General features: G+C 40.8%; 1 protein-coding gene across 6 annotated transcripts in view; it reads left to right on the plus strand.

Moving 5' to 3' along the window:
• The first annotated feature begins 18 nt into the window (after positions 1 to 18).
• The window catches only part of TBC1D12 (TBC1 domain family member 12), a 116,776-nt gene continuing 104,265 nt past the window's right edge, over positions 19 to 12,529 (plus strand). The window contains exon 1 of one of the 6 annotated variants that reach the window (XM_086378778.1): positions 19 to 113. Coding sequence is in view for 2 of the 6 variants with exons in the window: in XM_086378766.1 (XP_086234892.1) it covers positions 82 to 113 (32 nt within the window). In the remaining 4 variants the exon portion in view is untranslated. The remainder of the gene's footprint in view (positions 114 to 12,529) is intronic. The other 5 variants (XM_086378766.1, XM_086378777.1, XM_086378767.1 and 2 more) reach the window with 5 other exon arrangements.

A 12,529-nucleotide genomic window follows, 5' to 3' on the forward strand; every position in this document is an offset into this window, starting at 1 on the left:
TGGGGGCGGGATTTCCGTAGACAGGGGCTGTCGTGCGCCCTCTCGCGGCCGTGGGCCGACGGCGCCCCGGAGTGCACGCTCATGGCGGCGCATGGCACTGTGAATCACCAAAGGTGGGTAATCAGCGGTCTCTCTAAAGGGTCTCTGAATTTTTGACTCCTGCCCAATTTCCTTGCAGTTCTTCAGGAAATTGGGCTCTTCTCAGAACGAGAGGATCTGAGTTTTTCAATCATCTTCCTGTATTTTGTACCTCTTCTCATGTTTAGCTTGTTATACGATATAGCTCGTCTCATCCTTCTATTATAAATACTGATTTTTGTGCGACAGAGAAGAGCTTATTTCACTTGTGAAATACCTGCCCCTTGACAGGTTCTCTGGGCGAGTTTGTGGAATGGCTAATGATTTCTCATGAGTTCCAACACTCAAAAATCTATGATTATTAATGTTTTATTTTGAAACCTTTTTTGCTTTAATTTAACCACTGCTTGATAAACAGTTATATCAGTGAGATTCATCTGCATTTCAGTTTTTTATAACTTTTCTGTAAATTCTACTGTCTCCTTAGTAATTCCTCCGAAGTCATTAGTTTTAACAGGAAGATTTATGCATTGCAAAAATAACTGTGTTTTTCAAAATGTCTTTAAAGACTTTTTTTTCATGAATAAATTTAAGAATTCTGCTTTAGTTTTTTTTCTTGTGTTTGTTTTTAAAGTCTGCAATTCTGAGAACATCCTGACAGTCTGGCCTAGCAGTCCTGACCTAGAGAGGAAAAGCCGGTAGAAGCTCCAAAGAATCTGAGCTCCCTTGTAGGTGCTGGTCTTACAGAGACTGAGAAGAAACCTTTCAGTTTCTGGATCCCACTTTAGAGCCAAGAATCCCATTCTATCCAGAACTCTTCTTTCCCTCTCTTCCAACTTCCTCAATTTCCCCACTGCTCTCCTTTACACACATTCTTAGAGACAGCAGAACCTGTCCTACTGGAGTATTACTTCATCAAACAAATTGAAAACATTAGCCTGTGCTCTTCCCAAGAGTCTGAATTCCTTCTCAAACGTAATGATTTATCTGTGGTCACTCCCGTCCTTTTAGCCTCTTGTCCAGTCTCTCCAAGAATGAGGCATCTCCATTTCAGTTCAAAATGAACTTCTCCCAGCTTCATCACACGCCATGTATCACTATCCCTGCTCTCTATTTCCCTCCCTAGTGCATCTTTCCCCTTGGCTGATTAATATATGCAAATCTCTTCCATCCTTCATTTTTGCCCTGATGACTTCTCCTTTTAATTGCTGTTTTATTTCCCTCATTGTCTGGTTGTCTTTACTTCAAAAAAAAAGGAAAGAAAAAGAAAAAAACTATATTTCTCTTGGTATCTCCACTTCATCTTCTCTGTTATCACAGCCCAAGCCTGTGCTAGCTTTTTTAAGAATTAGGTCATACTCTTGGCCCATTTTAAGTTTACAATCAACTAAAACTCTTTGGATCATTTTTAAGCACTTGTTGCCAAGCTAATCTTTCCCATCTTGATTTTGAGCAATCTGTCGTTTAAACACAAACTTAACAAATGGAAGTTTACGTGATTCCTACTAACGTAATCTGGTTTCTCAGTTACGTCACCCCCAGCTTCGTGTCATTCCCATTCACTCAATCCACACTAAGCTCAGTTTGGGCTGGATCCTCTTGGATCTTCCATAGCTTTCCTGAATACCTGGACTAAGAGGGGTCACTGGGCTACCCCATACTAACTTCACAGGGATTGTACCCAGAGGTTCCTGTGAACCCTTTTGAGATCCTGCCCATAATATTCTACTGTAACTGCTCTCAATAAGATCACCAAGAATCTCCAAGTAATGTGAAATTTTTTAAGTGTTCACTGAATTACATTATTTCTTTTTTAACCTCACTAGATCTCTCTGCTGCAGTTTTCCTTTCTCACATTAGAATTTTGACTCTCTTGGCTCCCTTAACAGCCTCTTTACCAGCTTCTCCTCCTACCTTCATTCCTTCGTCCTCCTGCCTCTTCAGTGTAGGTTACTCTCAGGGTCCCACTCCTGACCCACCTTTCTACTTCTCTTTTTGTTCTGCTTGCTCTTCTGGTGTGATCTCATCCATCTACCTAATGCACAGAGATTCCTAAACCTTATGTCTGTGACACCTATATGAAGAGGTAATGATTGGACTCACTGTGTACAGCAGGTAAAGTGAAATGTCTGCCTCTCGAGAGATGTTTCTTTATGACTCCACTTAATAGATTCTATATGGACTGAATGTCCCTGTGCACACATGTGGTATATAAAACTTAACTGTACTGAAGATTATTTTTATCATTAAAAACATTGTTTACTCTTGTTTAAAAAAAATTTTTTAAGCAAGGTCACACAGAGCAAATAATTTATATTGTGGGTCATCAGGAAATTAGGCTAAAATAGCTAATAATTATAACTAATGATTAATTATTCAATTTAAAATTGTTAACCCAAAAATCTAAATAACAAAAAATAATAGTGTAGCAGATACTGTCATCCCATTGACCTCCTCTCAGCACTTCCCACTCAATACATGCAACTTTTAACCTGAGGAGTTTTTCTGAACCCCTCCAGGGCAGTCAAGAAGCACCAAGGACCCTGAGAGCAGTCTTCAACCAATGACACTTGAAAACTGAAGGATAAATACATATGCCAAGTGTGGTAGGCTGAAGAATATCCTCTGAAGATATCAGGCCCTGAAACTGGTGAATTTTGTGTTTTAGAGCCAAAGGTATGATTAAGGATCTTGAGATAGGGAGATGATTCTGGACTGTCCAGGTAGGCCCTAAATGCAATCACATGTATTCTTAGGGAAACTAGGCAGAGGGGGATTTCACGCAGATGGAAGAGGAGGAGACCTTGTGGCCACAGAAGCAGACAGTGCAGTGATGTAACCACAAGTCAAGGAGAGCCAGCAGCCACCAGAAGCAGGAAGAGGCAAGGAGCAGACTCTCCCGTGGAGCCTCTGGAGGCAGGATGGCCCTGCTGACTGCATGATTCCAAGGATACTGATTTCGAACTTTTGGCCTCTAGACCTGTGAGAGAATAAGTTTTCATTGTTTTCAGCTACCAAATTTGTGGTGATTGTCACAGTGACCACAGAACACTAATATACCAATATTTATACCCATAAGTACACCAATGTCCTCACTTCTCAAAAGCAGAACAACTCTGAGGCGTCTTCTGTTGTCTCCAGGAGTCTGCGGCAGAGTTGAGCCCTACCTTTAGGGTTACCCACCCATCAGCCTGCTCTGTTACTGACTTTCTCTTCTCAGTCTCGCTTGCTTATTCTTTCATCAGTGGTTCCAGGTCTCTCCTTCAATACAAACCACATACTCTCAAATCCTTCTGTATGAGTTTCTTGGAGTTGCTATAACAAAGTACCATAAACTGTGTGGCTTATAACAAAAAAATTTATTCTCACAGTTCTGGAGGCCAGAAGTTGGAAATACAATAAAGGTGTTGATTCAGTTGGTTCCTCTTCAGGCCTCTGAGAAGTCTGTTTCATGCTTCTTTCCTAGCTTTTGGTGATGGCTGGCAATTCATGGCATTCTCTGGTTTGTAAATGCATCTCTCCTATCTCTGCCTCCATCTTTACATAGCATTCTCCCCTGTCTCTGTGTCTTCATGTGGCCATCTTCCCCTCATGTAAGAACACTAGTTATATTGGATCAAGGACCCAGTTTCATGACATTATCACAACTTGGTAACATCTGTAAAGATCCTATGCCCAAATAAAGTCACATTTCTACATACTGGGGATAAGAATTATAACATCTTTTGTAAGGCACATACTTCAACTCATAACACCTTGACTCAGTGTCAAATTTGGGGACCCCTAACCTAAGACAATTATCACTTAATAAGCATTTTTATTTCCAAAGCATAAGCATTTTTATTTCCCTAAATATAATTATTTTTCTTCAGTAATCTTATGATATTGTGTCTATTTCAAAGTTAATAAATCTGAGGATTAGATATTATGGTGTAGTCAAGTCTGTGTTTTACCAGGCAGGAAATGTAATAAGATGCCAGTTCTACCAGTGGGAGTGGTTTTCAGCAAAAGAGATCAAATACCTTAAGCTTTTTCTTTTTTCCCCCCCTCGTCTGCAATATTATAGATCAGGAAACAAAGAGGGATTTTCCTAGGGTTGTGATAATCTTTTCTATTTGAGATTTTGTTGATAAATTTAATGTCTAAGACCTGATGTTTCCTCTTTCTTTACTTGAATTGTCTGTTCAGAGCCACTCTTGTTTATTCATTGCTTTCCAGAATCTTTGGGGAAGGGGGAGTAGACTCCACACACAAAGTCATGTCCAGTTTCTGATAATCCCTTTGGCAGCAATAGTTGCTCACTCTCTGTACCAGCCTCTGCTAGGAGCTCTCTGTGAAAGAGTGTTCTACAAAACAAGGACACATTGTCTCTGCCTCTATTCTAAAGCTGCTGGTAAGTACCCTGCACAGGGAAGAGACCATAAGATGAAACTAACATCTTAGATACCTTGTATATCACAATGTGCCCCGGCTTATTCTAATATTCTCTACTTCATCTTTCACCAAAGGCCAAGTCCTTTCTCTGATTACAAGTTTGGAAATACTTCCACTTACGGGCTTATCCACATATAGTCCCAAAACCTGCTTAGGTGGCATTTATGCTTCTGATTGCTTCCCTTCCTTTTATAAGCTGATACTGCTGATTATTATTTTTTTAATTATTTATTTGGCTGTACCCAGAGTTGTGGGCTTCCCAGGTGGCACTACTGTTAAAGAATCTGCCTGCCAGTGCCTAAGACTCAAGAGACCTGCATTCTATTCCTGGGTCAGGAAGATCCCCTGGAGAAGGAAATGGCAACCCACTCTAGTATTCTTGCCTAGAAAATTCCATGGACAGAAGATCCTGGTGGGCTACAGTCCATGGTGTCGTGAAGAGTCGGACACGACTGAGCACACACACACATTCTACATACCCCGTCTTAGTTGCAGCAGGTGGCAGCTTCTATCTTCGTTTGCAGCTTGTGGGATCTTTAGTTGATTAGTTGCGGCATTCGAACTCTTAGTTGTGACATATTGGGATCTAGTTCCCTGACCAGGGATCAAACTCAGGCCCCCTACATTGAAAGCATGGAGTCTTAGCCGCTGAAGCACCAGGGAAGTCCGTGTTGCTAATAATTAAAATCCTCTCAGGTGAATAAATGGATGCATAAGTGAAATAAGTAGATATTTATGAATAGATTGATGAGAGATCTTGATGATCCAAAATGTCTCCTCCAACATCTGTCACACCTGAAAGAAGATCAAGTCTGCCCCTAAGGAATCCCTCTCTTGGGCTCATTAGGAGCAAAAGGACTTTTTAATATCCAGAAATTACAGGAATGAGTGCCTTCTGGAGGTGGCAAAGATGGGAAGTGGAGGAACAGTAGAAGGTAAGTGAAAGAGGCGCCAAAACAGCTAGGTTTTAAACATCAGAGGCATGTATGTCATAACATCATGATAATTTCAGTAGGCATCAGTTCAGTTCAGTTCAGTCGCTCAGTCGTGTCCCGACTCTTTGCGACCCCATGAATCGCAGCACGCCAGGCCTCCCTGTCCATCACCAGCTCCTGGAGGCATATGAGTTATCTATTTCTGCTTAACAAATTACTCTAAAAGCTATCAACTTAAAGCAATAATAAACATTTATTATTTCACATAATCTCTGTGCATCTGGGGATTAGGAGTGGTTTAGCAGGATGGTTCTGCTTCTGAAAGTTTGCAGTCTTAACTGTTGGTCAAGGCTACAGTCATCTGAAAACTTTACTGAGGCTCAAGGGTTAATTTTTTTTTTTCTTTTTTAAAATTTATTTTTAATCAGAGGATAATGGCTTTACAATAATATGCTGGCTTCTGCCATACGACAATGCGAATCAGCCATAAGTTTACATATGTCCTCTCCCTCTTAAATCTCCCCCTGAAGGATTAACTTCTGAGATGGCTCACTTGTGGTTCTTGGCAGGATGTATCATTCCTTACTTACTGGCTGTTGGCAGGAAGCTTCAGTTTCTTACTGCATGAACTTCTCCATAGGGCTGCTTGGGTGTCTTCATGAGACAGCAGCTGGCTTTCCCCAGAGCAAGTTATCCAAGAGACAGCAAGGGGAAAACTCGAATGCCTCTTAAAGATCTTAGTCATGGAAGTCATCACTCCCACTATTCAGTTTGTTAAAAATGAGTCACTTTATTTCAGACCACTCCCAATGATAGGGGAATTAAGAGTATACTTTTTTGAAGAGAAAATATCAGAGAATTTGTGGACATATTTTAAAAACATCAGTTTTGGATTCAGTGAACATTTATTGAGCATCTTTACTGGGATCTGAATAGGTGCTGGATTTCAAACACATTATTTTCCTATTACCCAAGGCTAAAGAAATCAGAATTTTATATAGGTAGAGGAGATGATTTTAGAATACAGGACGTTACATGACTATGATAGGTTTAAAGTTGAATGGATGTGTAGGTGAGATTTAAATCGTGGACAGCATGAGAGACTGATTTTCTACTGAGAAGATAAGAAAGATTATTTTGTAACCTGTGTGACTGCCCATTCATTAAACCTTGTAGGTCCTGAACTAATACCAAAGTACAGGAGTCATAACTAATTCCATCTTTTAACCTGAGACACCTGGGTCATTACTCTGTATTTATAAACAATAAATATTTACTGTATTTTGGATTATATTTAACTGATGAATTGAGATGAATCCTAGGTATAAGTTTAGGTACCCCCCTTGGTGGTTGTAGATTTTTATTACTCTGGGTGTTTTGTTACTTATTTGACATGGTCAGCTCTTTGGGATTTAGAGCAGTCATAGGGGCACAGACTTGAGGCTCATGGCCAGATTCTGCCAGAGGAGTAGTTGTGTTTGGTTAAAATTGTGTGTGTGTGATACTTTTCATTGATTTTTAAATACCTTTGAGTGGACCATATACTCAGTATTTAGTCTCTAGTTCCCCCACCAGCCCCTGTACTTCCTGTTGTCTGTTATCCATCAGCCTTACTGGTCCCTAAAGATTCTTAAGTATGAGACATACATCTTGATTTTAAATCTCAGGATTGCATGGCATAATATTAGTTCAGCCTATTCTTACTCACCATCCCAAAGGTGAACTGCTTTCAGTAGATCAATCACTTTAGGTCAAAAGTACTGTTTGTTGTTGTTGTTTAGTTGCTAAGTTGTGTCCGACTCTTTGTGACCCGTGAGTCTGGGTGAACTCCCGGAGTTGGTGATGGACAGGGAGGCCTGGCGTGCTGTGATTCATGGGGTCGCAAAGAGTCAGACACGACTGAGCAACTGAACTGAACTGAACTGAAGTGTAGCCCACCAGGCTCCTCTGTCCATGGGATTTCCCAGGCAAGAATACTGGAGTGGGTTGGTAGCTATCTCCTTTTTAGCTTAGTCAGTATCTACTTGCATTCTGCTAAACCCTTGTTTTCTCTCCAGTTCTTTTTTCCTTTCCCTTCTATTCAGCATTCTTGGTGAATATTCGCCCCTTCAGTTTCTCTCAATTGTCACACCCCAAATGGTATATGGAAAAAAGCTTGAGGATAACAGTGCCTACCAGTGAGTGAGATGGTATACAGCACCTGGCTGCAAAAGGTGAGGTAAACTTAAGAAACAGTCCCTCCTCCTTTCTGGCAAATAATTTCAGGACCTTCTGTGAGGCTCTTTTCATAGCTCTTCCACTTTGGTTCTCTTTTCCAATCTTTATTGTCAGTTCATTCATTTATCCTTTTATTAATTCACCCATGTAACAAATATTAACTAGCCACTTAACTATCAGCCAGTGTCCAGGCATGAGAACGAGAAAATGATACCATCCCTGCACTTGGATGGCTTTGGTCTACTGGTGGGAAGCAGATATTAGTCAAACAAACCACCCAGATAGATGTAAAGTTTTCTAATTTTAAACGTTTGGTGTAATTCATTTCAGTTCGGTTCAGTCGCTCAGTCGTGTCCGACACTTTACGACGCCATGAATCACAGCACACCAGGCCTCCCTGTCCACCAACTCCCAGAATTCACTCAGACTCACGTTCATCGAGTCAGTGATGCCATCCAGCCGTCTCATCCTCTGTCGTCCCCTTCTCCTCCTGCCCCCAATCCCTCCCAGCATCAGAGTCTTTTCCAATGAGTCAACTCTTTGCATGAGGTGGCCAAAGTACTGGAGTTTCAGCTTTAGCATCATTCCTTCCAAAGAAATCCCCTTAGTGCCAAAAAAGAGAGAATATGGTGTTAAGACCTATTATGAGAAGGGACTATGGCCTCATCAGAGGTCATATGAGGCTTTTACTAAAGAATTGATGACTGAGCTGAGGTCTAAAGGAAAGAGGAGTTAACTGTGTATATGTGTGTGTGGTGGTAGCGGCGGTGGTGATGGTCATCATTGTCTCAGAATTTTTAGCAAGTGGAACAACATGTGCAAAGCCCTGTGATCAAAGGGAACAGAAGCTGATTGCCCATCACTTTGCTGCTCTCTTGCCTTTTCCTTCTTAACTTCCATCCTTTCTTTTCCTCACTTCCTCCCCCTGTTTCTTTTTTCTTCCTTGAATGCAGAGTTAACACCTTCCTCAGTTCTTGACACATTATCGTTATTCATCCATGCAGAGACTCTGTTACATTCTCATTTATCAGTATACTCAGTTTTAACCCTTTTTAGCAATTCCTTTTTCTCTCTTCCATATTCAGCCGTTGTTTATATAGATTTTTAAAATTTATTGATGTTCTTGAGAAAAGGCATATTTGTTTTGTATGTATGTACTATTCATCTGGAGAAGGCAATGGCACCCCACTCCGGTACTCTTGCCTGGAAAATCCCATGGATGGAGGAGCCTGGTGGGCTGCAATCCATGGGGTCGCTAAGAGTTGGACACGACTGAGCGACTTCACTTTCACTTTTCACTTTCATGCATTGGAGAAGGAAATGGCAACCCACTCCAGTGTTCTTGCCTGGAGAATCCCAGGGACCGGGGAGCCTGGTGGGCTGCCGTCTGTGGGGTCGCACAGAGTCGGACATGACTGAAGTGACTTAGCAGCAACTATTCATCTATGTAAATGATTTTTATTATTCTCATTTCTTTTTTTCATTTGACAGTGGTTTTAATATAGTTATTCTGTGTATATCTGTGTATCCTAACCTCGCTCTGTGTGTATCTGATCTGTTGTTGCTAATTGTTCTTCATCTTGTTTATTACATATTTATGTCAATTTAGGATTGTCTCAAATTCTTTTCCACCTCACACAAGAACTACAACAACATGCCTTAATGCACACTTTAATGAGCATCCTCTAGTATTCCTCTTAAGGACTTGTGAGAAATTTCCTTTGAAGGATATTATCAGGAGAGCAATTGCTGGGTCACAGGTTATGCATGTGCTTGATTTGACTAAGTCATGCCAGCTGGATCACCAGAATAACTCAGCTATCAGAGGTTTTCTGTTATACGGTTACCTCATCCCCACTGACCTCCAACAGAGCACCCTAGAATCTTCTATTCAATTTTTTTCCCTCCTGTATTCTGTTTATCCTTCACACATCCATTGTGAGCAAGCCATAGGTGTTCTTTTCTCTCCCCAGTGGCCTAAATCCAGAGCCAGTTTATCACAGCCCCTTCAGGAATTTACAATACACAGTTGTATACTAAAGATAATCATCATCTCCTAAAGGAGGTTTCTGTTGTCCGTTTTGTTAAACATTTAAAACCACATGAGATGGCCTATAATTTGTATACTTCTCCGTGGTGCCCTTTCAACTCACAAATATTTCTTAGGATTATCTCATCACTGAGGTGGACTAGAAGCAGGTTGCACCAAAGAAATTTTTTACTTAATCTCAAAAGAAGAAATGTAAATGACTTAAGTAATATGGTTGTGGGGTAGGCTGGGATGGAGAAGGAGGTAGGTCCACGTTCATCAGTAGTACTTTTCAAAGAAAAGTATAGTAGTTTGAAATAATTAAAGGAAGTCCTCTTGTAAAGTTGGAAAGTTTTTTTTTTAAGAGATAGGATCTAGCTTGGTGAGGGTTTAGAATGATGGGCACTTTCACACACTGCTGGTAGGAAATGTAAAATTGTACAACCTTTTCACAAAGCAATTTGAAAATGTGTATCAAAGGACAAAACAGTGACTTGACAGTGCAGAAAAGTGGAAGGCATTATCTTGACTAAGTTATTAAAGTTAGTGTTACAAGTATTGGGAATAAACTAGCATTCTGCACCTCCTGCTCCTAGGCATGAGGACACAACATCACTTCAGTGGTATTCTTACCCAAAATTCATAACCTGGATTGAATTATGAAGAAACAATTAAGCCAAACCTAAACCGAGGGATCTTATAAAACAGCCAGCCAATCTTTTTCAAAACTGTCAAGGTCATTCAGAATCAACTAAAGGCAGCCCACTCCAGTGTTCTTGCCTGGAGAATCCTAGGGACAGGGGAGCCTGGTGGGCTGCTGCCTATGGGATCGCACAGAGTCGAACACGACTGAAGCGACTTAGCAGCGGCAGCAGATGAAATTAAAATGTGAAAATTTCAAAATTTCCTTAAAAATAATGAATTTCAAGACAACAATGACAGAGCATTAAATCAGATGTTCAGGGCAGGACCCTGTGCAACTAGACAGATAACCCAGAGGTCATGAAAGACAAAGAAAGACAGAAACTGTCCTGCGTTGCAGGGGTAGAAGGAGACATGAAGACTAACAGGAATGCTTGATCCTGCACCAGATCAGTCACATTAGCAGGACAAACTGAACAACTTAAATAAGGTCTGTTTCTTAGTTCAGTTGAGTCGCTCAGTCATGTCTGACTCTTGGTGACCCCATGGACTGCAGCACACCAGGCCTCCCTGTCCATCACCAACCCCCGGAGCCTACTCAAACTCATGGCCATCGCGTCAGTGATGCCATCCAACCACCTCATCCTCTGTCGTCCCCTTCTCCTCCTGCCTTCAATCTTTCCCAGCATCAGGGTCTTTTCCAATGAGTCAGTTGTTTGCATCAGGTGGCCAAAGTTGGAGTTTCAGCTTCAGCATCAGTCCTTCCAATGCATATTCAGGACTGATTTCCTTTAGGATGGACTGGTTGGATCTCCTTGCAGTCCAAGGGACTTTCTTATTTGCTTCTTCCCAATTCATAGTTATGATATGTGTTTGGAAATGGATTTCAGACTATTCTGCTAAAGAACTGCTACTTAATCCATTTTAAAATATCATAAAGGGGCTTCCCTCGTGGCTCAGTGGTAAAGAGTCTGCCTGCCAGTGCAGGAGACGTGATCCCTGGTCTTAGAAGATCCCACACACCGAGGAGCAACTCATCCTGTGCACCACAACTACTGAGCCCACACTCTAGAGCCTGCGAACTGCAACTCCTGAAGTCCATGTGCCCTGGAGTCTGTGTGCCACAACAAGAGAAGCCACCACAGTGAGAAGCCAGGACACTGCTACTAGAGGGCAGCCCCTGCTTGCCACAACCAGAGAAGAGCCCACACAACACTGGAGACCCGTCACAGGCAATACATAAATGCACAAACACATAGAAATACTTAAAAAATAAAATACCGTGAAAAGTAAAAGTATAAAAATAAAAAATAAAAACCTCCATCATTCTCTTTTCATATCTATCTTTTTTGATCTTTATCAAACTGGAAATGCTGATTTTATACATCATCATTATGATATACAATTATGTTTCTCTACCTTTAATATTGTTTTGTAAAATGTCCCCATATTTCTATATTTTATCATTTTAATCAACTTTGCAATATTTCATAGATAAACCTAGTTTTTTGTACACTTTCTGTATTAATTTAATACAGTTTAAACTTAAGTGATTTCTCGCTTTTAACTATTAAACATTTTGTTACAGGCCTTCTTGTGTAGCTTTTATTTTATTATTGTGAATTATTTCCTTATGACACATTCCCAGGAGTAGGATTGCGGTGCCTCTTGATATGTGGCATCAATTTGCTTTCCAAAAGGATCAGTTTGCATTTCTAGAGCATCTTATCTCTCTCGGTTTGTGGCTGTCCTGCTGTGGTTTACCAAACAGCAGTTGCTTTGTGATCTTACTATCATTCATTTCCCACATGTGTCTCACCCTTGTGGTTAATCTGCAGTACACATCTTCTCAATACTTGTATTCTAACTATAATCCGTAACCTTAGTCCTAGTCACCTTCTCTTCCTAGCTAAGGGTTTACCAGGCATGCACGGAATTTAAATCATTTGTGGAAATTGAGGGTGATTCAAGGAAGAGGAACTTAGAAGAGTACTTAGAAGAAACAGCCAAAATGTAGGAGGGAAAAAATGGAGACAATAGAGAAATGAGACCTAAGGAAAAAGTGTTTCTTTTAAACAGCTGAAAGGTTCATAGGAAGGTGACTAAAAGAGCAAGGCAGTGATCAGATGTGGGTTTAATAGAAAGTGCTTTGCTTGCAGCACGGGGAAATGTTTGAAGTGGCCCCAAGTGAATG

The sequence above is a fragment of the Bos grunniens genome, chromosome 26 (genome assembly GCF_055505025.1).
Source record: "Bos grunniens cultivar Pamir isolate PY7600 chromosome 26, Bosgru_T2T1.0, whole genome shotgun sequence".
Lineage (NCBI taxonomy): Eukaryota > Metazoa > Chordata > Mammalia > Artiodactyla > Bovidae > Bos > Bos grunniens.